The 25,356-nt window shown below is 42.3% G+C and overlaps 1 protein-coding gene across 1 annotated transcript in view; it reads left to right on the top strand.

Annotated features, from left to right (window-relative positions):
• Positions 1–25,356, top strand: part of crtc3 (CREB regulated transcription coactivator 3) — an 86,100-nt gene that overhangs the window by 20,710 nt on the left and 40,034 nt on the right. Inside the window, exons 5-6 of the mRNA XM_056278352.1 lie at positions 21,274–21,336; positions 22,487–22,590. Of these exons, the coding sequence (XP_056134327.1) occupies positions 21,274–21,336; positions 22,487–22,590 (167 nt within the window). The remainder of the gene's footprint in view (positions 1–21,273; positions 21,337–22,486; positions 22,591–25,356) is intronic.

Genomic DNA, 25,356 nt, shown 5'->3' with positions numbered 1-25,356 from the left:
CCTGAATCTGCTGTCTTTGCTAAAGCCCTAGAGACCCAGGGGGTGCTTTTAACTGCTCCGGCTTGTCGCTGGCCATTTTAGATCACTTGCTTGGGGGGGAAAATAAATTACATGCATCCTTTTGAAATGTAGCCCGGCTTGATTTGGCTTGACATTATGAAGATTTCAATGATTCATAGGGGTCCTACAGAATGTCATTATTGCTAAGAAGTTCAAAACGGGGCAAAAGGATGTAGAAATAGAGATAAATGTGAGGTAGGAGTTAAGTAGCTGGAGGAGACCTCAACTCATTTGTAGCACAGTTTATGGTAGGATGCAGCAGCATTTTCATTCACCACCTCTTTTCCATTTTAGTAGTTTGTCTGTCTTGGGAGAGAAATCCTTCCTCTGTTGCTCTCCTGAGGTTTTTTCCTAATTTTTCCTCCCCGTTTAAGGTTTTTTTTTTTTTTAGGGAGTTGCTCCTTGTGCAATGTGAGGGTCTAAGGGACAGGATGTTGTAATTCCGTAAAGGCCACTGAGGAAAATTTGTAATTTGTGATAATGGGCTATACAAATTTGACTTGACTAGCTATCATATCAGCAACGTTAAAAATACAATCCTCAAATCATATGAGGTCACCCCGCTACCAAAAGCAGCGCTGGAACCCGCTGTCACCTCCAAATTGATTGATAGGTGTCTTTGATACAAGGACTAATACTAAACAACTAAATCTTGAGTTTCTTAATGTGTTCTTATGGCGTAAATGGTTTGTTTACATCAGCAATACTTAGTTTGAATCTATAACTCAAACTCTTAAGTTATGTATGTTGATATACTTCAATTTTATATGATCAGGTAAATCACAGATTGGGACTTCAAGTAGATAAGATCAGAACTGTTTTTGAGTTGCTGATAACCATCTTTAACCACAGGTCACAGACCCGTGGTTAAAGATGGTTACAGCCTAGAGCAGTGTTTCTCAACTTGTGGGTCGCGGACAAAAAGTGGGTCGCGGACTCGTTCTGAATGGGTTGCGGAGTGTGTCGTCACAAAAACAAAACCTTGTATTTTAATGCTAGAAAAACCAACCCTTTAATTCTACATCATCGCCCAGGCAAATGTGAATATGCGCCTACCAGCAGGGGGCGCTATTGCAACAGATGTTTGCAGTCAAAATAATATCTACTACCTATGTTAAATGCAAAAGTATTAAACACCATGCTTTTAAGCTCTAGTCTATAAATCCTGTCTTTTTTTTTCAAACACAAAAAACATAACCTAATCAGTTTCAACACTTTTGTGTTCTAGAAAACAGGTTCATGTGATCAGCCCACAGAAGCTCAAGCCTTTACTCTGTAGTCGAAACAGAAAAATCTCATAATTTCTTTGAAGCCGTTCCTTGCCATTGTTTCTCTGGAAAAAAAAAACTGACTAGAGGCTCTCAATATTTGGGTTTCTGCCACCATATGTTCCACGAGCAGATAGCTACAATTCCAACAAAAGCTTTAGTTCATTCATAGACAATCATACACGCTGTGTGCCTCAGTCACAATAACAGTCCCTGACGTGTGTCACTATGTCCATGTCAAATAAACACAGAAAGCTGTCGAGTTTACTGGATATTTTTGTTTTGGCATAATCGGTTGGAGCTCCGTTAGAATAGTATGTGAATACAGCCTACCTAGTTCTACACTGACTGTCTGTTCAACTCAAATCCTGCCATCTCTCGCCGTCTCATGTCTCATCTCGCGCCGCTGATATATCAGAATCTAGTTGCAGTGCGAGGACTCATTGTAGATCCATTCATTTTATTGTAGCCACGACGAAGTGTTATTCAACAAATTTAGTCCCAAGTGCATCCCTGCTTATCTTAGGTGAGTGCATAGAGCTTTACTTTTTTGTAATTTCGCCCACAATTATGCATTTGCCCACAAACAATCTTTATTATCGTCATCACACTGTTGTTACAAGGGCATATCAATTATAATTTGCATGAAGTTAGTTTCGATGGCTGACGATTTAGACCGCTGGCACTTACAGTTAGATTGAGGAGGCCATTCAGCTTTTCCATAGCATGCTAAAGGAGGCTCGTAGACGCATTCATACTTGGGTACCAGCGCAAATTCATGTTTTGTCTGGCTGAAGTGGTTGTCAATAGTCAGGTCAATCTATCCTAATTTTAAGAACACATGCATTTAAATCACAAATATTTTGGAAAAGTCATGGAAGATTGATTCTAGCATTTTTAGTTTTGGAGAATTTTTTTTTTTTTTTTCTAAGGGTCTGCATACATTAATGTGTGCTTTGGTGCAAGTCAAAGCAAAGGAACAGGTTGGACACTGAGCATGAGCACCCCAGATATTGAAACTCTTATCAGGAGTAAAGCAAATCCGCAACTATCTCATTAGCTTCCCCAAATACCTGTTAAGTGAAAATGGCCCGTAGGCCTTCTCGGGGAGAAACACAGTTATGCAGTTATGATTTTCATTTTATTGATAGTCACCAGGATCAGCAGCATGCAGTTATGATGTTCATTCTCATCAGTTTATTAATCAGGATCAGTTTGTTATTGCTAGAGTGATGTGCTCTGAATGCAGGAATGAAAATATTTGTTGATTTTATGTTAAAAAATGGTCATGATGACATTGTCTATGTGTGTTTACCAGCCCATTTTTGAGAAATAAATTTGCTTGGTTAGAATTGGGTCGCGATTTAATGACCATGGGAAAATGTGGGTTCCAAGGCCAGACCAGTTGAGAACCACTTGCTTAGAGATTACTCTATTTCTAACAACCAATTTCATTCTAGAGGGAGTTATTGGCCTTTGACGTGAAGGCTCACATGGAAATACTAGCACAGTTGTGCTTATCATCAAAGAGGAAAATATGATTTATTTTAAGATAAAACCATCAAACTCTTTTTCCACAAATGTCTTTTCATTAAGTTCTGTTTGATAAATGACCTGGTGTCCAAAGTATAGTGTTTGATTTTGCCAGTAATTGGTTTTGGCCAGTAAAAAAATTCAAACATAAATTAAATGAATGAAAAGTCTTGTGTAACTATTGTCAGTCTGAAACCTGTAAGTTAAATGTATCATTTAATGTATAGACTTTCGGTCACTCTCCTCTAAATTGAATAAATGAAATTAACAAAATGGATGCATCTATTTTCTGCCACATGACTCGTATTTTCAATCTCAAACTGGATCATGTTAAAATGAACCAAACATATTTTGCACTTAAAACTGAGCAAACGATCTACTGTGTAAACCCTCTCAGTAGAGACTCAAAACTTTACATGGGCAGAGATAATGAGACTTTGGGATAAAGTCTTGTCTGACCAGGTAGCCCCTTTTTTCAGTAGCCTGCCGGGAATTCCCTATGATCTGTTTTTTTTTGGGTTTTTTAACTACAAAAAATCACAACATAATGTTATACATTTTAAAAAAAAACACTCTTGTCCACAAGTTCAAATATTAATGTCCTCTGGATCTTTGTCTCAGGATCTCCTGATGGAGTAAGAGGCGGATCCTCCGCTCATCTTTTCTCAGAGGACAGCAGGGCGGAAAGTGTTTACAGCGTTGACCACATCTGCACAGCATTACTGCCAGTGGGTTCTACAGAAGAGCACAAATCCCCTTAACTCTTTCTACACTCGGGCTACCTCCATACTACACATCCACAGCACATCTGCCAGCATTGTTAAGCTGTCTGCCCCCAGCTTACACTCTGGCTCTGAGGATTGTCACTTAGCTTCTAGGAGTGGGAAGGATGAAGATGTAATCGGCTGTGAAGAGAAACTTTTTGTTGCAGTTTAGGTTATATTTTCAGTGTTGTGTTTATGGGATCAGATGTCTCAGTTTCTGTGACATGGGCTTCCCTGCTCCCTGTCAGATCGGTGTGTTTGGCGAACCAGTGGGTCAGCACTGTGAGAGTCAGGCATTACAGAAATCCAGGGGAACTTGGCTGTTCTCACACTCTCTAACCTCGCCCTGACTAGCAGTCTGGCCAAGAGATTGTCATCTCTTTGGATTGATGATGATGGCTGTTTTTTGTTTCTCTGAAAAAATAAGAATCCATTTGCCCCAATGTTTTCATTTATCTTCAGGCAATGCGTGGGCTAGATATTCACTCTTTCACCCTTTCCAATGTCCTGTCCATTGCTTGCAGTAGACTAAAATATGCAGGGCTGGATGAGAGGTACAAAGCATTCAGTGCACCAGGCACCAGGTTTGCTGGTGCCTGGGTAAAGAGGGTTCCGTCTGTGCCTGGTCATTGGATCCCAAGGTCCCAAGCTGAGGCATGGACATGTCCCTGCGGAGACCAGCTGGTCTAGGTCACCCAGTAGGTCACAGCCTTCATCCCAGTCCCACGCCCTCCTCCTTTTCCACCCAGCTGTCTGTCTTTTGTCTGCTCCCCCAGTACCAGTCTCTGAGGAATGAGAACTTGGAGCCGACGCTCTCAAGAGAGAGTTCTGCGCAAAGAGCCCGTCCAGATGGGAGATGTTAACATTTCCATTGCTGGCTCAATAGAGGATGTGGTGTGACTCTGATACTGACTCTGAAAGCCCTAACCCTCCTCTTAGGTGGTCTTAATTGCCATCCTCCAGTTAAAAAGACCTGTGTTTTCGTAAGTGAATGCCAGGCGGGACCAAGCTGCTGCTAAAAAAAAAAAAAAACTCAAAACAGTTGACTTCAGATGGACAAAGCCATAGTGCATTTGCACTGCAGTTTTTGGCTGATGTACCCTGGTTGAGTGGTAATCTGTATCAGTGTGATTTTGCATTTCATCCTCCATGCTACACTGAGTGCCCTCTAATCATCTGAGAGCTATTTTCAGAGTGCTGCCTTTTGGTTGCTGCTGATTCTACCGATAAAGATAAAAATTAATGGGGGTGATTTTTGGTGGAGCAAGGGGGTCTTTAGATGGCTCATCTGTAGTGATGTAAAAATATGTTCAGATTTGATCTGAAATAGTGAGTTAACAACACTGTTATAATTAAGTTAAAATCAAACAGCCTACAGAACATGACGCGTTTCTTCCCTTGGGCAGAAAATGGTGGTATTGGTTTTGTGAATTTCATTGTCAGATCCGATTATTGTCACAATAGATCTTTCAACTTCACAAGGTGCTGTCATTTCAAGGAGAAAAGCCCATTGGTATGGCTCTGGTGTGTGTGTGTGTGTGTGTGTGTGTGTGTGTGTTTAAAATAAATAAATAAATAAATAAAGATAGCTGCAGGGAAAAAAAAACCTTTAATACGTAACAGTGCAAGCTGATGAGTGCACAACGCACAAAACAAGCTGGTACTGCTATGTGTTAAAGATTTTTTTTCTTCCCACATCTATCTTAATATTCTGCTCCTCATTTGTTGAACACTTTTATCAACACTGTTGATGGTTTCTGAAAAAAAAGATATATACACACACACACACACACACACACACACACACAGGAGTGACAAATTAAAGGAAACAACTGAATGCTTGACCCCTACAGGGGGAGCATTTTCCTGGCATGGTTTGTGTTCACTTGGATCCACAAATTATATGGCCTGTCACCAAATCTAAGTCCAGTTGAACACCTATGGGAGATTTTGTACCGACATTAGACAGTACTCTCCACCACCATCATCAAAACACCAAATCAGGGAATATCTTTTGGAAGAATGGTATTCCATCCCTCCAGTAAAGTTCAGAGACTTGTAGAGTCTAACAAGGAGCATTAAAGCTGTTCTGGGGGCTTGTGGTGGCCCAACACCTTTCTAAGACACTATGTTGGTTGTGAATGTAAGTCTTTTCCACTTGGGATGTGATCGTTTGGCTTTGGAAGGCTTTGATTATGCTGCACGAGCTGCATGGAATAATTTATATATATATATATATATATATATATATATATATATATATGTGTGTGTGTGCGTGTGCGTGTATATGTATGTGTATATATATATATATATACACACACACACACACACACACACACACACACACAGTGCATCCGGAAAATATTCACACCCCTTCACTTTCCCCACATTTTGTTATGTTACAGCCTTATTCCAAAATGGATTAAATTCCTTTTTTTTTCTCATCAATCTACACACAATACCCCATAATGACAAAGTGAAAAAGGTTTTGTAGAAATTTTTGCAGATTTATTAAAAATAAAAAACTGAAATATTTCATGTACATAAGTATTCACACCCTTTGCTGTGACACTCAAAATTGAGCTCAGGTTCATCCTGTTTCCACTGATCATCCTTGAGATGTTTCTACATCTTGACTGGAGTCCTAAATTCAATTGATTGGACATGATTTGGAAAGGCACACACCTGTCTATATAAGGTCCCACTGTTGACAGTGCATGTCAGCAGAAACCAAGCCATGAAGTCAAAGGAATTGTCTGTGGACCTCCGAGACAGGATTGTATCGAGGCACAGATCTGGGGAAGGGTACAAAAAAATTTCGACAGCTTTGAAGGTCCCGAAGAGCACAGTGGTCTCCATCATTCGTAAATGGAAGAAGTTTGGATCCACCAGGACTCTTCCTAGAGCTGGCCGCCCAGCCAAACTGAGCAATCGGGGGAGAAGGGCCTTGGTCAGGGAGGTGACCAAGAACCCAATGGTCACTCTGACAGAGCTCCAGCGTTCCTCTGTGGAGATGGGAGAACCTTCCAGAAGGACAACCATCTCTGCAGCACTCCACCAATCAGGCCTTTATGGTAGAGCGGCCAGACGGAAGCCTCTGCTCCGTAAAAGGCACGTGACAGCCCGCTTGGAGTTTGCCAGAAAGCACCTAAAGGACTCTCAGACCATGAGAAACAAGATTCAGTTCAATTCAATTCAATTTATTGTCATTAAAAACAATGTGCAGGCACATGTTAAAAATGAAATGAGGGCTGTGGCTTCACCAAACAGCGCAAGACAGACAAACACAGCAAACACAATATAAGATATATACACATGAAGACCAAAAGCTAAAAATAAGTTAAGAGAGCTGGAGTACAAAATATTTAAAAATATCTACAGACATTCAGTGGGTAGCCAGGTTCAGGTGGGCAACAGCTTGTGGAAAGAAGCTGTTTTTGAGCCTGGTAGTGTGGGCTCTGAGGCTCCTGTAGCGCCTCCCAGAGCGCAGGGGGAGAACAGTCCATGGTTGTGGTGGGTGGGATCTCTGCTGATGCTCAGACCCCTTCGAAGGCAGCGTTTGTGATAAATGTCTTTTATGGCTGGGAGCTGGGTACCGGTGATATGCTGGGCCGCCTTGACGATCCGCTGCATGAAAAACAAGATTCTCTGGTCTGATGAAACCAAGATTGAACTCTTTGGCCTGAATGCCAAACGTCACGTCTGGAGGAAACCAGGCACCTCTCATCACCTTGCTAATACCATCCCTACAGTGAAGCATGGTGGTGGCAGCATCATGCTGTGGGGATGTTCTTCAGCGGCAGGAACTGGGAGACTAGTCAGGATCGAGGGAAAGTTGAATGAAGTAAAGTACAGAGAGATCCTTGATGAAAACCTGCTCCAGAGCGCTCAGGACCTCAGACTGGGGCGAAGGTTTACCTTTCAACACGACAACGACCCTAAGCACACAGCCAAGACAACGAAGGAGTGGCTTCGGGACAAGTCTGTGAATGTCCTTGAGTGGCCCAGCCAGACCCCAGACTTGAACCCCATTGAACATCTCTGGAAAGACCTGAAAATAGCTGTGCAGCGACACTCCCCATCTAACCTTACAGAGCTTGAGAGGATCTGCAGAGAATGGGAGAAATACCCCAAATATAGGTGTGCCAAGCTTGTAGCTTCATACCCAAGAAGACTTGAGGCTGTAATCGCTGCCAAGGGTGCCTCAACCAAGTACTGAGTAAAGGGTGTGAATACTTATGTACATGCAATATTTCTACAAAACCTTTTTCGCTTTGTCATTATGGGGTATTGTATGTAGATTGATGAGAAAAAAATGGAATTTAATCCATTTTGGAATAAGGCTGTAACATAACAAAATGTGGGGAAAGTGAAGGGGGGTGAATACTTTCCGGATGCACTGTGTGTGTATATATATATATATATATATATATATATTAAAAAACAGTACCTATTGACTTCTTTTATTTTGAAGAAGGCTGCTATGAAGTTGTGCTAGTTATGTCCCTGTGTGTTGTGTAGACAAAGACACGTGGTTTTCTGCTGGTTCAAGATTGAGAAGATGATGGTGAACTTTTCCTTTCTGGGTGAACTGTTCATTTAAGCGTTGTTTTCTGTGTTCCATGTCATTGCAAAAGAGATCTGTTACAGCTAGAAAGGTGCTATAAAAATGCAACTTGATTGATTGATTGAGCCTTGGTTTTTCTGGTTTGTATCCTTTATAGGAAGTTGTTCATTAATGCTGATTCAAAGATTGCTGCAATGATTCTGTGATATGTTGGTAAATTTCTTCCAAGAGGCATTTCTTAATATATATACTCCAGATAGTCATTTAATCGCACATTTCATGAAGCATTATTATGTCAATCTTATATAAGCCATCTGAGTAGAGATCTTGGTTTTGTTTTGTCTTAACTTTGGCAGAGCTACTGATTTTAATTTGGAGAGTGGCCTATACTAGAGAAGTAAAGTTTGTACATGAAAATACACTGCAATTTGCCTTACCTAAGAACAGATATATCAAATATATTGTATTGTCGTGTCAGGGTATGGACACAGTTTTACTCAGCTCCAAGCCAATTGGGCTCAAACAGAACAGGTGAGGGCACGCCCCACACCGCCACATATACATAAAAATCCTACCAGTGGCTTGAAATGGCTGGACTCAAGGACAGTACAGAGGCTCTTATCATAGCAGCACAAGAACAGGCACTTGGCACTAGATCAGTTGAGGCAGGAGTCTACCACACCAGACAAGACCCAAGATGCAGGCTGTGCAAAGATGCCCCTGAAACAGTCCAGCACTTAGTAGCAGGTTGTAAAATGCTAGCTGGAGAAGCATACATTGGAGAGAAGATAAGATAAGGTAAGATAAGATACCTTATTGTCATTGTGTACACACAACGAAATTTCATTGAAAGGCATAACCAAGTGGCTGGGATAGTGTACAGGAACATCTGTACTGAATACAGACTGGAAGTCCCCAAGTCCAAATGGGAGACGCCACCAAAGGTGGCTAAGAATGGCAAAGCTAAGATCCTGTGAGACTTCATGTTCCAGACTGACAAGCAGATGCTGGCTAACCAACCCGACATTGTGGTGGTCGACAAGCAACATAAGACTGTAGTAGTGATCGATGTGGCAATCCTGAGCGATGGCAACATCAGAAAGAAAGAGCATGAGAAGCTAGAGAGATACCAAGGGCTGAAGGAAGAACTAGATTGGATGTGGAAGGTGAAATCCACAGTGGTCCCAATGGTAATTGGGGCACTCGGGGCTGTGACTCCCAAACTGGGAGAGTGGGTCCAGCAGATTCCAGGAACAACATCTAAGGTCTCAGTCCAGAAGAGTGCAGTCCTAGGAACAGCCAGAACCCTGAAACTCTCAGGCCTCTGGTACAGGACCTGAGCGAAATAGGGTGAGAGGGATATATATATATATATATATATATATATGTGTGTGTGTGTGTGTGTATACACACACACGCATACATACACACACACATACACACACATATATGTATACACACACTTGCTTGCTTGCTGGTTGTCCATCGTGCCCGATGATGACCATCTTCTTCTATTTGTGGGTCCTTTGGTGGCTGAATAGTCCGATCCTGGATGCACAGTTGCGGTTGCAGACTGGGCATGTAAAAGTGGTGCTGGAGGGGGTAGGGGTAGCTTTGCGAGCATGCCTCTTCACACGCTTTACTACACGGTGTTGTGTGCGCTGGTTTTCAATGTACTTCACTCCCTCTGAGATGTGAGAGCGCCAGGTTGTGCGGCAGAAAGCAAGTTCCTCCAAAGAAGAGGGGTTGATCTGACATCTTTTTAGTGTGGTCTTCATTTGGTCTTTGAACCGCTTCTTCTGCCCACCAGCAGTGCGTTGGCCAAGGCGTAGTTGGCCGTAGAGGACTTTTCGTGGGAGTCGTTTGCTGGGCATGCGAATAACATGCCCAAGCCACCTGAGTTGATGGCGTTTTAGGGTAGACTCCACGCTGCAGCTGCCTGCCCGCTCCAACACCTCTGTGTGTGGCACTCTGTCCTCCCAAGTAATGCCGAGGATCCTCTGGAGACATTTTACATGGAAGGCCTCCAGGCTTCTGAGATGGTGGCTGTAGATGGTCCATGCCTCACATCCATAGAGTAGTGTGGAGATGCACACTGCTCTGTAAACAAGCACTTTAGTGTGGAGATTGAGGTTGCTGTTTTGGAAAACCCTTCTTAGACGGCCAAAAGATGTTGAGGCTTGTTTGAGGCGGTGCTGAATCTCATCGTCTATTTTGCAGGTGTCGGATAGCATACTTCCCAGATATTTGAAGGCAGGAACAGTGGCCAGTTGTTGCCCTTCTGCTGTGAAGGTTGTTGGGTGGTTTGGGAGGCCGGCAGTCAACTGACAGATTACCTCTGTCTTTTGGGTGTTAATAATCAGTCCCATTCTCCTGTATGCTGTTACAACTGCCGACAGAATGTTTTGTAGAGCTTCTGGTGTGAGATAGCAGAAGATACCTGCGCAGAGATGGTTTTTAAAGTGGCATGGGGGGTGCGCTTCTCCCAACGCCACATGACTTGATTGTAGAGGAGATGGTTCCTATGGCAAGGGAGATCCCTAGACGACCAGCACCTCCACACAACTGCAGGGGGCTGCCGGAAATCCAGTTTTTCGGAAACCGCCTCAAAGCGTGCCGCCACAACTTGCTTTTCTGTTGGGGTAAGCTCCCTTAGCCTTATGTCTTCCAGATTCACCCACAAGGCAGCGGGGCAGTGGTTGATAGGTGCCAGGGCGTGTCCACCAGGGTGGGCCTGCATACCATATCTCTGGGGCCCACTGCTGCTCCGAGATCCCCTGCCAAGTTAGCCTGGGGCCGCAAGACCCCAGTTACCATGTGTGGCCACGGGGAGGCCTGGCAGGAGTCTTGGTGAAGGAGAGGCTATGTACTGGCAGGGGAAGGCTTACACACTAGGATGCTTCCCTATTCGCCACAAAGGCTAGCCAGCGGCAGCAAGCTAAGGGCAGGAGGGACACAAGCGGTTGGAAGAACACCTGCACCTTCCCTCCAACTACACACTGCTGCGCTAGACGCATCACAACACCCTGTGTGTATGTACACACACACACACACACACACATACACACATATATATATAGGGGTTTTTTTTTCGGAAACTGTCAATGGTGTTGATAAAAGTGCTCAACAAATGAGGGGAGGAATATCAATATTGATGCACTATATGTACAAAAGTATTGGGACACACCTCTTAATCATTGAATTCAGGTGTTTCACTCAGACCCATTGCCACAGGTGTATAAAATCAAGCAGCTAGCCATGCAGCCTGCATTTACAAACATTTGTGAAAGAATGGGTCGTTCTGAAGAGCTCAGTGAATTTAAGTGTGGTACTGTCATAGGATGCCACCTTTGCAATAAGTCAGTTTGTGAAATTTCTAGATATTCCACAGCCATCTGTAACTGCTATTATTGAAAAGTGGAAGCATGTAGGGACAACAGCAACTTAGCCATGAAGTGGCAGACCATGTAAAGTCACACAGTGGGGTCAGCGAGTGCTGAGGTGTATAGTGTGTAAAAGTCGCCAACGCTCTGTTGACTCAATAACTGCAGCGTTCCAAACTTCCTCTGGCATTAACATCAGCACAAAAACTGTGCGCCGGGAGCTTCATAGAATGGGTTTCCATGGCCGAGCAGCTGCATGCAAGCCTTGCGTCACCAAGCACAATGCCAAGCGTTGGATGGAGTGGTGTAAAGCACACTGCCACTGGACTCTGGAGCAGTGGAAACGTGTTCTGTGGACGAATCACGCTTCTCTGTCTGGCAGTCTGATGGACAAGTCTGGGTTTGATGGATACCAGGAGAACGTTACCTGTCTAACTGCATTGTGCCAACTGTAAAGTTTGGTGGAGGAGGGATAATGGTATGGGGTTGTTTTTCAGGGGTTGGGCTAGGACCCTTAGTTCCAGTGAAGGGAAATCTTAATGCTTCAGTATACCAAGACATTTTGGACAATTCTATACCTCCAACTTTGTGGGAACAGTTTTTTTTTGGGGGGGGGGGCTTTTCTGTTCCAGCATGACTGTGCCCCAGTGCACAAAGAAAGGTCTATTAAGATATGGTTGGGTGATTTTGTTGTGGAAGAACTTGACTGGCCCACACAGAGCCCTGACCTCAACCCCATCGAACAACTTTGGGATGAAATAGAACGGAGATTACGAGCCAGGTCTTCTCATCCAACATCAGTGCCTGACCTCACAAATGGTCTTCTGGATGAATGGGCAAAAATTCCCACAGACACACTCCAAAATCTTCTGGAAAGCCTTCCCAAAAGAGTGGAAGCTGTTATAGCTGCAAAGGGGGGACCAACTCCATATTAATGCCTATGGATTTAGAATACGATGTCATAAAAGCTCCTGTAGGTGTAAAGGTGAAATGGCCAGGTGTCCCAATACTTTTGTACATATAGTGTATATATATATATATATATATATATATGTGTGTGTGTGTGTGTGTGTGTGTATGCTCTATTTCTTGAGCACTTTCCCTACCGTTGAGTGTTTCTTTTAACAAAGATATATGTGTGTGTGTGTGTCTGTGTGTGCGTGCGTGCGTGTGTGTGTGCGTGCGTGCACGCACACAAACACACTGGTTAGAGAGGAGTGAGGGCGAAGTAAGTTAAGTGTATATCGGCATGTGTGTGTGTGCTGATATGCAGTGTTGGAGCAGAATTACAGACCCAAGTCAGCCCTGTGCTTGGTAGTGATTATCCCATATGGCTTTTCAACATTTAATAGTTAATCATCACAAAGTTTTCTTCACCAGTTAAGAAAAGCAGTAGGACTCAGTCCAGAGAAACCATCCAGGGATTGATCCGGAAAGTGAGACCTTTACAACTCAATTTTGGACTGATGTTGGTGGTTCCCAGGGCTGGATGGGTCAGGTATGGAGGATGTTGATCCTCGTCAGTGCCTTGCTCAAATATCAGGCCCCTCTAGAAGAGAGAAATGTGTAGGCCATGCTTTTCAGGGCCATCCACAATTTTTGGTGTGATGTGAAAGGTGTTTAGTCATTAGTTAGTCCAGTATTTCCAGTAGTATCGCATCCTCGTTTTTTTTTTTTTTCCTCCCCACCCATCAGGTGCATCAGACAGCTCCTCCTGGTGAAGGAGTACCCCCTGTGGTCGGACAGGAGACCTACAGGCTGTGGTGGCGCTTAACTGTCCTTTAAAGAGAATCTGAAGTGTGTCTATGCTTTGTCAAGCATGGGGTTTAGTTTTATCTATTCAAGTTAATAGTGGTTGACTGAAAATTAAGCAAAGCTGTCTAAAAATAACTTTTATTGAATTTAACATGTTTAATCACATAATGATGCTGACAGTTTGTGTTAGTTCAGCTCAGCTTAAACTCTCCTGCAGCTGCATCTGGTGCCTCATGTATCACTGTCCAACAATAGTCGGCCAGCATTGATGGGTTCCAGTTGCCCTGATACCTCTTTTCTATGGTCGCAATGTTCTGGTGAAACCTTTCACCATGTTCGTCACTGACTGCACAAAGATCAGCAGGGAAGAAGGCCAAGTGTGAATGCAGAAAGTGAATTTTCAATGCTATGTTGACTTTCCCTACCGTTGAGTGTTTCTTTTAACAAAGTTATATATATATATATATGTGTGTGTGTGTGTGTGTGTGTATATATATATATATATATATATATATATATATATATATATATATATATATATATATATATAAATAGTGCATCCGGAAAGTATTCACACCCCTTCACTTTCCCCACATTTTGTTATGTTACAGCCTTATTCCAAAATGGATTAAATTCTTTTTTTTCTCTCATCAGTCTACACACAATAACCCATAATGACAAAGTGAAAAAGGTTTTGTAGATTTTTTTGCAAATTTATTAAAAATACAAACTGAAATATTGCATGTACATCCTTTGCTGTGACACTCAAAATTGAGCTCAGGTTCATCCTGTTTCCACTGATCATCCTTGAGATGTTTCTACATCTTGATTTGAGTCCACCCGTAGTAAATTCAATTGATTGGACATGATTTGGAAAGGCACACACCTGTCTATATAGTAAGGTCCCACTTTTGACAGTGCATGTCAGAGCAGAAACCAAGCCATGAAGTCAAAGGAATTGTCTGTGGACCTCCCGAGACAGGATTGTATCGAGGCACAGATCTGGGGAAGGGTACAAAAAAATTTCGACAGCTTTGAAGGTCCCGAAGAGCGTAGTGGTCTCCATCATTCATAAATGGAAGAAGTTTGGATCCACCAGGACTCTTCCTAGAGCTGGCCGCCCAGCCAAACTGAGCAATCGGGGGAGAAGGGCCTTGGTCAGGGAGGTGACCAAGAACCCGATGGTCACTCTGACAGAGCTCCAGCATTCCTCTGTGGAGATGGGAGAACCTTCCAGAAGGACAACCATCTCTGCAGCACTCCACCAATCAGGCCTTTATGGTAGAGTAGCCAGACGGAAGGCTCTGCTCAGTAAAAGGCACATGACAGCCTGCATGACGTTTGCCAGAAAGCACCTAAAGGACTCTCAGACCATGAGAAACAAGATTTTCTGGTCTGATGAAACCAAGATTGAACTCTATGGCTTGAATGCCAAACGTCACGTCTGGAGGAAACCAGGCACCTCTCATCACCTTGCTAATACCATCCCTACAGTGAAGCATGGTGGTGGCAGCATCATGCTGTGGGGATGTTTTTCAGCGGCAGGAACTGGGAGACTAGTCAGGATCGAGGGAAAGATGAATGGAGCAAAGTACAGAGAGATCCTTGATGAAAACCTGCTCCAGAGCGCTCAGGACCTCAGACTGGGGCGAAGGTTTACCTTTCAACACGACAACGACCCTAAGCACACAGCCAAGACAACGAAGGAGTGGCTTCGGGGCAAGTCTTTGAATGTCCTTGAGTGGCCCAGCCAGAGTCCAGACTTGAACCCCATTGAACATCTCTGGAAAGACCTGAAAATAGCTGTGCAGCAACACTCCCCATCTAACCTTACAGAGCTCGAGAGGCTCTGCAGAGAAGAATGGGAGAAATACCCCAAATATAGGTGTGCCAAGCTTGTAGCTTCAAGCCCAAGAAGACTTGAGGCTGTAATCGCTGCCGAGGGTGCTTCAACCAAGTACTGAGTAAAGGGTGTGAATACTTATATACATGCAATATTTCAGTTTTTTATTTTTAATAAATTTGCAAAAATTTCAACAAAACGTTTTTCGCTTTGTCATTATGGGGTATTGTATGTAGATTGATGAGAAAAAAATGGAATTTAATCCATTTTGGAATAAGGCTGTAACATATCAAAATGTGGGGAAAGTGAAGGGGTGTGAATACTTTCCGGATGCACTGTATATATATATATATATATATATATGTGTGTGTGTGTGTGTGTGCGCGCGCATATGTATTTATCAGCTGATGAGTGCGAGACGCACGAAACAGGCCTGTACTGCTTTGCATTAAAATCTTTTCCTGTATCTGTGGTGATATATATATATATATATATATATATATATATATATATATATACACACACACACATACGTACACACATACATATATAAAACTGTACAGCAATGGAATGCTGTTAGCTGATCACCAGCTTATTTAAAGTAGCCTACTTATTTCCCCACAGTATTCAAAATATGCTCATAAGTCATGAGCACTTAACAGTTCTGTATTTTAGATAGAATTTTTTTGTAAAAGCTAACACTTGGAGGCGGCATGGCAGTGGTTATAGCGGTCACCTCACAGCAAGAAGGTCCTGGGTTCAAGCCCCAGGGTCATCCAACCTTGGGCGTTGTCCCGGATCGTCCTCTGTGTGTGGAGTTTGCATGTTCTCGCCGTGTTTGCATGGGTTTCCTCCAGGTACCCTGGTTTCCTCCCACAGTCCGTCGTCCTCTGTGTGGAGTTTGCATGTTCTCTCCGTGTTTGCATGGGTTTCCTCTGGGTACTCCGGTTTCCTCCCACAGTCCAAAGACATGTAGGTCAGGTGAATCGGCCGTACTAAATTGTCCCTGTGTGTGTGTGTGTGAGGTGGGAGGGGAGGAGGGATGGACTGTCGGCCTGTCCAGGGTGTCTCCCAGTCTGCCACCCAATGACTGCTGGGATAGGCACCAGCATCCCTGCGGCCCTGAGCAGGATAAGCAGTTTGGATAATGGATGGATGGATTTCCTTCTGGGTAAATGCAAAGGCTGGGCTTGATATTGAACTTACTGTTTCATTGTTGTTGCTTGTATTTTTCCAGAGCTCAGTCTATGTAAATGTTGCATTTACCTAAGTGGGGAAAAATAGATATCTTATACCCTTTTCCCACTGGCCAAAAAAACCTGCAAAAAACCCGCTAATGTCTGCCTTTGGTCAATGTAAAAAGGCAGATGTTAGCGGGTTTTTTAGCCAGTGGGAAAAGGATTTTATAAAACTGGTCTCAAATGCATTTTTTTTCTTTTTTTTTTTATGAAAATGAAATGCTAAATAAAACGTTACACAGAAATGTGTACTAGGTCAGGTTAAGAAAGTTAAGAGTAGGATTAGGCACGGGTACTCAAGAACTCATACTCGTTCAGAACCTTAGTATTTGAAAATGGTCAGTGTACTCATACTTATAAAATATTTAGTTTTTCAAAATAAATGAATACATATTTAAAATATGAATTAAAGGTTATCTCTATATACAGTCGTTAAATAAGTTTAATCAAATATAACAGTGTTAGTGTTGGATAAAATATTGAGACATCTATGGTGACTGTAGCTAATTGGTGTAATACAGTGGCTATAAAAAGTCTACACATCCCTGTTAAAATAGCAAGTTTTTGTGATGTAAAAATGAAACCAAGATAAATCAAGTCAGAACTTTTTACGCTTTTATTTAAATGGCAACCTATAAAAATAAACTGAAAAACAATCGAAACATTTTAAGGAAAAAAATTTACAAAAACGTATAATAACCTTGTTGCATAATTGTGCCTGTTCTTTTATAGTTGGGGAGGTGGCTGTGTTCAGAATTAACCAATCACCTTCAAAGTCATGTTAAATAGTAGTTAGTATACACCTGCCATAAATTAAAGTGACTGTAAGTAACCCCAAGTAAAGAGGTTAATTTCTTAAAGGCCTTCCTGTCGGATTTTCCCAACATCTTTTTGGTTACATCTAACTTCAAAAGCCATGGTTCACAAAGAACTTACAGAGCATGAACGGGATCTCGTTGTTGAAAGACATCGATCATGAGAGGGGCACAAAAGATTTTCAAGGCATGAGACATACCATGGAACACAGTGAAGATAATCATCAAGTGGAGAAAATATGGCACAACAGTGACATTACCAAGAACAGGATGGGAAGACAAGGAGAAAACTGGTCAGGGAGGCTGCCAAGAGGCCTACGGTAACATTAAAGAGCTGTAGGAATTTCTGGCAAGTACTGGTTGCTCCCTACATGTGAAAACAATCTCCCATATCCATCATATGTCTGGGCTACGGGGTAGGTAGGGTGGCAAGACGGAGGTGTTTTCACAAAAAAGAAACCATCCAAGTCCGGCTAAGTTTTGCAAAAAGATAAATCCAGTCTCCCAAAACAATGAGGGAAAATGTTTATGGTCTGATGAGACAAAGGTTGAACTCTGGACGTAATTCCAAAGGTATGTTAAGCATTAAAACAACACAGTACATCACCAAAAGAACACCGTACAGTGGTGGCAGCATCATGCTTTGGAGCTGCTTTTCTTCTGCTGGAACTGGGGCTTTAGTCAAGATGGAGGGAATTGTGAATAGCTCCAATTACCAGTCAATGTTGGTGCAAAACCTTCAGGCATCTGCTAGAAAGCTGAAGATGAAGAGGAATTTCACCTTTCAGCATGACAATGACATCCAAATCAACAAAGGAATGGATTCACTAAAAGATCGTTTCGGCATGGCCCAGCCAGAGCCCAGACCTAAGTCCAATAGAATACACTACCGTTCAAAAGTTTGGGATCACCCAAACAATTTCGTGTTTTCCATGAAAAGTCACACTTATTCACCACCATATGTTGTGAAATGAATAGAAAATAGAGTCAAGACATTGACAAGGTTAGAAATAATGATTTGTATTTGAAATAAGATTTTTTTTTACATCAAACTTTGCTTTCGTCAAAGAATCCTCCATTTGCAGCAATTACAGCATTGCAGACCTTTGGCATTCTAGCTGTTAATTTGTTGAGGTAATCTGGAGAAATTGCACCCCACGTTTCCGGAAGCAGCTCCCACAAGTTGGATTGGTTGGATGGGCACTTCTTTGAGCAGATTGAGTTTCTGGAGCATCACATTTGTGGGGTCAATTAAACGCTCAAAATGGCCAGAAAAAGAGAACTTTCATCTGAAACTCGACAGTCTATTCTTGTTCTTAGAAATGAAGGCTATTGAGAAATTGCTAAGAAATTGAAGATTTCCTACACCGGTGTGTACTACTCCCTTCAGAGGACAGCACAAACAGGCTCTAACCAGAGTAGAAAAAGAAGTGGGAGGCCGCGTTGCACAACTGAGCAAGAAGATAAGTGCATTAGAGTCTCTAGTTTGAGAAACAGACGCCTCACAGGTCCCCAACTGGCATCTTCATTAAATAGTACCTGTTAGAGCCTGTTTGTGCTGTCCTCTGAAGGGAGTAGTACACACCGGTGTAGGAAATCTTCAATTTCTTAGCAATTTCTCGCATGGAATAGCCTTCATTTCTAAGAACAAGAATAGACTGTCGAGTTTCAGATGAAAGTTCTCTTTTTCTGGCCATTTTGAGCGTTTAATTGACCCCACAAATGTGATGCTCCAGAAACTCAATCTGCTCAAAGAAGTGCCCATCCAACCAATCCAACTTGTGGGAGCTGCTTCTGGAAGCGTGGGGTGCAATTTCTCCAGATTACCTCAACAAATTAACAGCTAGAATGCCAAAGGTCTGCAATGCTGTAATTGCTGCAAATGGAGGATTCTTTGACGAAAGCAAAGTTTGATGTAAAAAAAATCTTATTTCAAATACAAATCATTATTTCTAACCTTGTCAATGTCTTGACTCTATTTTCTATTCATTTCACAACATATGGTGGTGAATAAGTGTGACTTTTCATGGAAAACACGAAATTGCTTGGGTGATCCCAAACTTTTGAACGGTAGTGTATCTGTGGGGTGACGTGAAGAGGAAGTGCAGAGGAGAAGCCCTCGCAATTTGACAGATCTAGAATGTTTTTGCAATGAAGAGTGGGAAAATATTGCCAAGTCACGATGTGCCAAGCTGGTACTCTTAACCAAAAAGACTTGAGTGCTATAAGAAAATTAAAAGGTCCTCCAAATGTATTAGCTTAGGGGTGTGCACACTTACGCGACCAGGTTATTGTACGTTTTTGTTTGGTTTTTTTTCCCCCTAAAAGGTTTCAGTTTGTTTTTCACTTGAAATTTCTAGGTTGCAATTTCACATTAAAGGTAGAAAAAGTTCCGACATGTTTAAACTTGGTTTCTTTTTTTTTTCTTTTTTCTTTTTTATTACATCTCAAAAACCTGCCATTTTAACAGGGGTGTTTAGACTTTTTATATGCACTGTATTTGTCAGTTAAGGTACGAAGTACTCATTTCTAAAACAAGTACTCAGACAGCGAAATCAATTAAATTGTCGGCCTGTCCAGGGTGTCTCCCTGCCTGCTGTCCTATGACTGCTGGGATAGGCTCCAGGATTCCTGTGACCCTGAGAGCAGGATAAGTGGTTTGGATAATGGATGGATGGATCCCAAGTTGGAAGGAAATGCATGTGTTCTTTCTATGAATGAGTTTCTTTATTTAAAAAAACAAAACAAAAAACTAGTTGTATTTGGTTGTTATACCGACTGCAGGGAATGACAAGTACTGATCGATTAAAAAAAAATGTCACCACCCCTGGTTCTCATTATTGTGGACAAGAGTCACCCCCCCACCCCCAAGAGACAAGATGACGGCGCGCTGAACGCAGTTGTTACCGGGCATGCCAAGCAAGTGCCCCAAAAGGTCAGGGGTATTGTGTTCGCATATAGTAGGGATCCCCAATCATACCCTACAAGGGACATTTGTTCCAACCCTGCGTCGCGATACAGGGCCCAAGCTAGTCTCTATTGATGCGGGGGCCCCAAGCTACAGTCTCTACTGATGCAGGGCCCCAAGCTACAAAGTCTCTATTGATGCAGGGGCCCCAAGCTACAGTCTGTACTGATGCAGGGCCCCAAGCTACAGTTTCTATTGATGCGGGGTCCAAGCTACAAACATTTATTTCCTGTTGGTAAGCCGTTGTAAGTGGGAAGAAGGCTTCACAATGTGTTTGCAATGCTGTTAGCTGCTATTCTCATCTCTGTTTGTTTTGTGATTCAAAATTGTGTTGTACTTTGTAGTCGCCATCCGAATCCCATGCAGATTGGCATAACGTCGACTACCATGTTGGGTATTTGCATTAGTTTTACATTTAACAATGTTTAGTATTGTTTGCGTAGCCTACCTGATGGGGCAGGGGGGTTACTGCGGCTCCCTGTTGAGTGCTATGTCTTTGTCCCTCATTTTGTTTTTTGTTTTTTCCCCTCATTTCATTTTTACACGTGCCTGCACATTGTTTTTAATGGCAATAAGTTGAATTGAATTGAATGTTGTGAGGGCTCTGACGCTGACTCTTCTCATCATCTCCGGATAACTGATCCCTCCCCAGCTGCTGGTCCAAGAGCAGTTGTGGTGCGGTTTCTTATAACAGCTCCAAAGGTTCACGTATCTAAACCTTCCTGTTCTTTTCCCTTTTTGTCTTGTGTTTTTCCTCTTTCATTCATCTTTGCTTTCTTTTTCCCATGAACATAGTAAGACTGTGTGATGCTTCAGAATATTACACACACACACACACACACACACACACACACACACACACACAGTGTATTGCTAAATGACTAAATTAGTTGTTTTCTTTATGAACAGGCCATGAGTGTCATGTCTTCACCAACCAGGTGTGTCCCAGTGTCTGTTGCCCACTAAATGTCTGTCTTGCCTTTCCTGTGTGTGTGTGTGTGTGTGTGTGTGTGTGTGTGTGTGTGTGTGTGTGTGTGTGTGTGTGTGTGTGTGTGTGTGTCTTTCCATCTCTATCAAAGGGAACAGCAGCCGTGGACTGAGGAAAAACGCCCCGGGTTTAGATTAATATCACAACTCAACAGGTGACCTTTGACTTCTCTCTTGCTCCCTCATTCTTCCTTTCTTGCGTTATCTCTTGTCCTCGCTCTCTCACAAAGACCAACAATTCTGCTGTCTTTTGCAATCTCTTGATCTAAATGATTTCCTGTTCCATCCTTAATAAAGCTCTGCAATTCTCCTGTATTCTTAACGTCCTAACATCTAATCCTTTCAACTTTTTGAGGTGTTGAGGAGTTAAGAGCACAGTCATGTGCTCAAGACTGTATGCAGTTGATTATTGTACAGTAGTTTCCCTCTTATCTGTCTGTCCGGGGCTTCTTTTTAACATTAATCATTACTTATTTTCTTACTAACCCAGCTTTAGGTCACATGACTCCTGTCGCCACATCGTCTCCCTCACACCTAGAATCACGGCTCCTGATTCACATTTAATTTTCCTTTTTTTCAGCCTGTCATCTGTTTCTTTCTCAATGAACTGTATTTGTGAACAGTGTTTAGGAATTTTCTCTGTCAAAAATATGCTAATTTGCCCATATTTGATACCTGTTAAAATCAAATACCTGGGAAAATGTTTTCCACAATACTGCGTGAGACAAGGGCTTGTACGGTCAGGCAGAAGAAAGCATAAACAAAGCCATTGAGGCTTAATGGAGAGCACTAGAGAGAGCCCTCAGCTGAAGTCTAATGGGATTGTGTTTGTGTGTGTGTCTCTGTCTGTCTGTCTGTCTGTCTGTCTGTGTTTGTGAGACTGTTCGGAGCTAAAGGGTGAACCTATACATGGTGCAGACTAACCCAACCGAAACACCTCGTTTCTTTTGACAATAAAATAAGAGTGTTGAGCACGTCAGTGCCTCAAAGCACTCTTGTGGGTGTATGGCAAAATTCTGCATGGGATATTTTTGCAGAAATGTAATTTATTTCCCAAAATTATTATGTTGAAGAGTATAATAAAAATGGCACAAACAGTTACAATGCCAACATGTAATAAATTCACACCTTATTAAAAACCCAGTCAAGTGGGACTTGTGAAGATACATCTGTCAGGTCAGTGTCGGCCTGCAGGTGATTTCTATGCATTTGTCCAGAGGAGAACGCGGAATGACTCAGGGGTTTTTGTTGTCCCCTTCCAAGGGATTGTAAAACTTTGCATCATCTTTTCTTCCTCCTCCGCAGAACCAACTCAGACTCTGCTCTCCACACCAGCGCAATGAACCCAAACCCACAGGACCCTTTCGGCATGAGTCAGCAGATGGGTCGAGGTCTTCCTCAGCGCAATGGTGAGAGCACGTTATCTTATATTTGCATAAAACAAACATGCACAGACCCTTAGAGAGTGGTCGTTTTGATGGGCCTATGTGAGTTCGAATTGCCCTGTAGAAAGCAATGGGAGATGAAAGTAAGAAAGCAGGTGGAACTCTTCATAGCTTGATACTGGGACCCGGCAGCCCATGCAGAAAACCCATCCAGTAGTAACTTTATAGAAACTGGTTACGATGGTCAGCTTCAGTGCTCTCTGTCACTTACTTTATTCTATAAAGGAAACTCCTCACAATGTCTGAAATGGAGCATTTTATTTAAATTGGACACTAGATTTTAAACCAGTGTTGCTACCATTTATAGGGGCTATGATTGATAATTAAGCTTTCCTGAAGCATAATAGGAGTTGTAAAATCAGCAGCAGTTGCTGAATGGCACTGATTGTAACAAAATAAACATTTCACATCCCCCCATTTCCCAGATTTCCACATTAAAAAACACAGGCACATGGGCCAGTTGAGCTGTTTTTGTTGGCTGTCCCCACACACACACACACACACACACACACCTCCAAAAATGATGCAATATCAATAGCAAACTGAATTTGTTTGCTTTGTCCCCCCATCCAAAAGAAAATGTGGCTCACACTCAGTCTCAGGGAAGTACACAGTGATCACAGTGAAAATAATATCTAGTCATGTAGATCGCCTTGGGAAACTGCAAATTTCATCAGATTTGTTGGTAAGTACTACCTTTCTATTTGTCTTGTCTTATTTGACATGGTGTTTTTCCAAATCACAGAGTTCAAATATTATGTGTGAAAATTACACATGACACCTTTTGCCATGAAAGGGACTCACTCGTTGGCCATCCATTCTGTTACTGACCTGAGGTTATGTTGTAATTCAATTCCAGCTAGCAGCAGGAAATGGCAGGAGAATGACACCAACTCTGACATTTTGATTAGAGATTAGCATATCGGGCACATTTTTGAGCATCTTTATCCAGTTAACCTACTCCCCACACGTCAGCACTGGAACTTTACTATGCACTCTAATTGTGTATTGACAAAATATAGGTGTTGAGTTCATAACACTAGTGTTTCTCATATCTCATATGTCACCAGGAAAGCCACCCATCATGACAAGACACTTGTTGAGTCACACAGTGAGTGTAGTGCTGCTGTACTGGCCCATGACTTAGTAATCATGCTAGTTTATGGTGTTTGCATTTCTCTCCCTCGGTCACTCATTAACAGAGAACACAGTCCGTCCAGCGAGCTCCTCTCTGACCTCAAACAATCCAGTGTACTTTCCACTTACATAATATCACTCCTATGTCCTGGTCTTTGGAATATATTTCATATAGTCAAGTCAATTTTATTTGTAGACCAATATAACAAATTACAAATTTGCTTCAGGGGGCTTTACAGCAGTACAAAATCCTGTCCTTAGACCCTCGCATCGGATAAGGAACAACTCCCTAAAAAAAACTTTTAACATGGCGAAAAAATAGGAAGAAACCTCAGGGAGAGCAACAGAGGAGGGATTTATCTCCCAAGATGGATAGGTGTGCATGCAATGGATGTTGTGTGTACAGAATAGAACACAATTTATAGACTACAACACTGAAAGAGGATAACAGAATTACATTGGAATTATAAGATATGAAGAATATGATGAGGAGGACGCCAAGCAGTTTCCAGATGCTACCAGAACAGCCTAGAGCCTGAGCCACACAACACAATCATCATGTAGACCTGGCAGGGGACAGACTACACTTGCACAAATGGGAGACTCACATCACACCCTTCACATACATGGAAGAAGAGGCAAGAAAAGACATTAGTCACCCATTGCAGAGAGAAGGATACAACACTGAAAAAGGATAACAAAATTATATGGATTTATAAGCTATATAAAGAATGTGATAAGGAGGATGTCAAGCAGCGTCCAGGTGATCACCACCATCACCATGGAGATGTGGCAGGCGGACACTACATGAGCACACAGGGGAGACTCGCATCACACCATTCATATGTAGGGGAGAAGAGATAGGAAAAGACTTCAGAGAGATAAAGACATGGGGGAGAAGAGAACAGTTACAGTAATCAAATATCTATACTAATCTCATCAACAGGACAAAGCTTGGTAAATTCATTGAGACGGAAACCAACTCGCCATGCAGTACAGGTCATGAAGTACTCAATTTAATGGCAACTAATTGTCAGTTAAAGCAACAGAACAAAAAAAAAAGTTTTAAGTTTGGATTTAAAGGACTCAACAGAGTCTGATTTTCTGATGGCAGCAGGCAGGTTATTCCATAAGAACGGGGCCCGACAGCAAAAGGACCTTCCACCTGCTAACTTCTTTTTAACTTTGAGTACACACAGGAGCCCTGTATTTTGAGAGCGGGGTGCTTGAGATGGAATATACAGTTTAAGAGATCAAACAGATATGTTGGAGAAAGCCCATTTAGCATTTTATAAGTCAGCATATAAGTCAGCAGAAGCACCTTGAAGTCTGATCTAACATGGATATGAAGCCAATGAAGGGAGGCAAGAATTGGTGTAATACGGTCAAATTTTCCAGTTTTGCTTAGGATTCTAGCTGCAGCATTTTGAACCATCTGATGACTTAGTACTAGCACATGGCAGACCTGAAAAGAGAACATTACAGTAATCGAGTCTGGATGAAACAAATGCATGTGTTAGTCTCTACATCAGCCATGGAGAGGAAAGACCAAATTTTAGCTATGTTACATAAGTGGGAAAAAAGGCAGTCTTG

This window comes from Lampris incognitus, chromosome 4, assembly GCF_029633865.1.
Source record: "Lampris incognitus isolate fLamInc1 chromosome 4, fLamInc1.hap2, whole genome shotgun sequence".
Lineage (NCBI taxonomy): Eukaryota > Metazoa > Chordata > Actinopteri > Lampriformes > Lampridae > Lampris > Lampris incognitus.
This window is presented reverse-complemented; position numbering and strand designations above follow the sequence as displayed.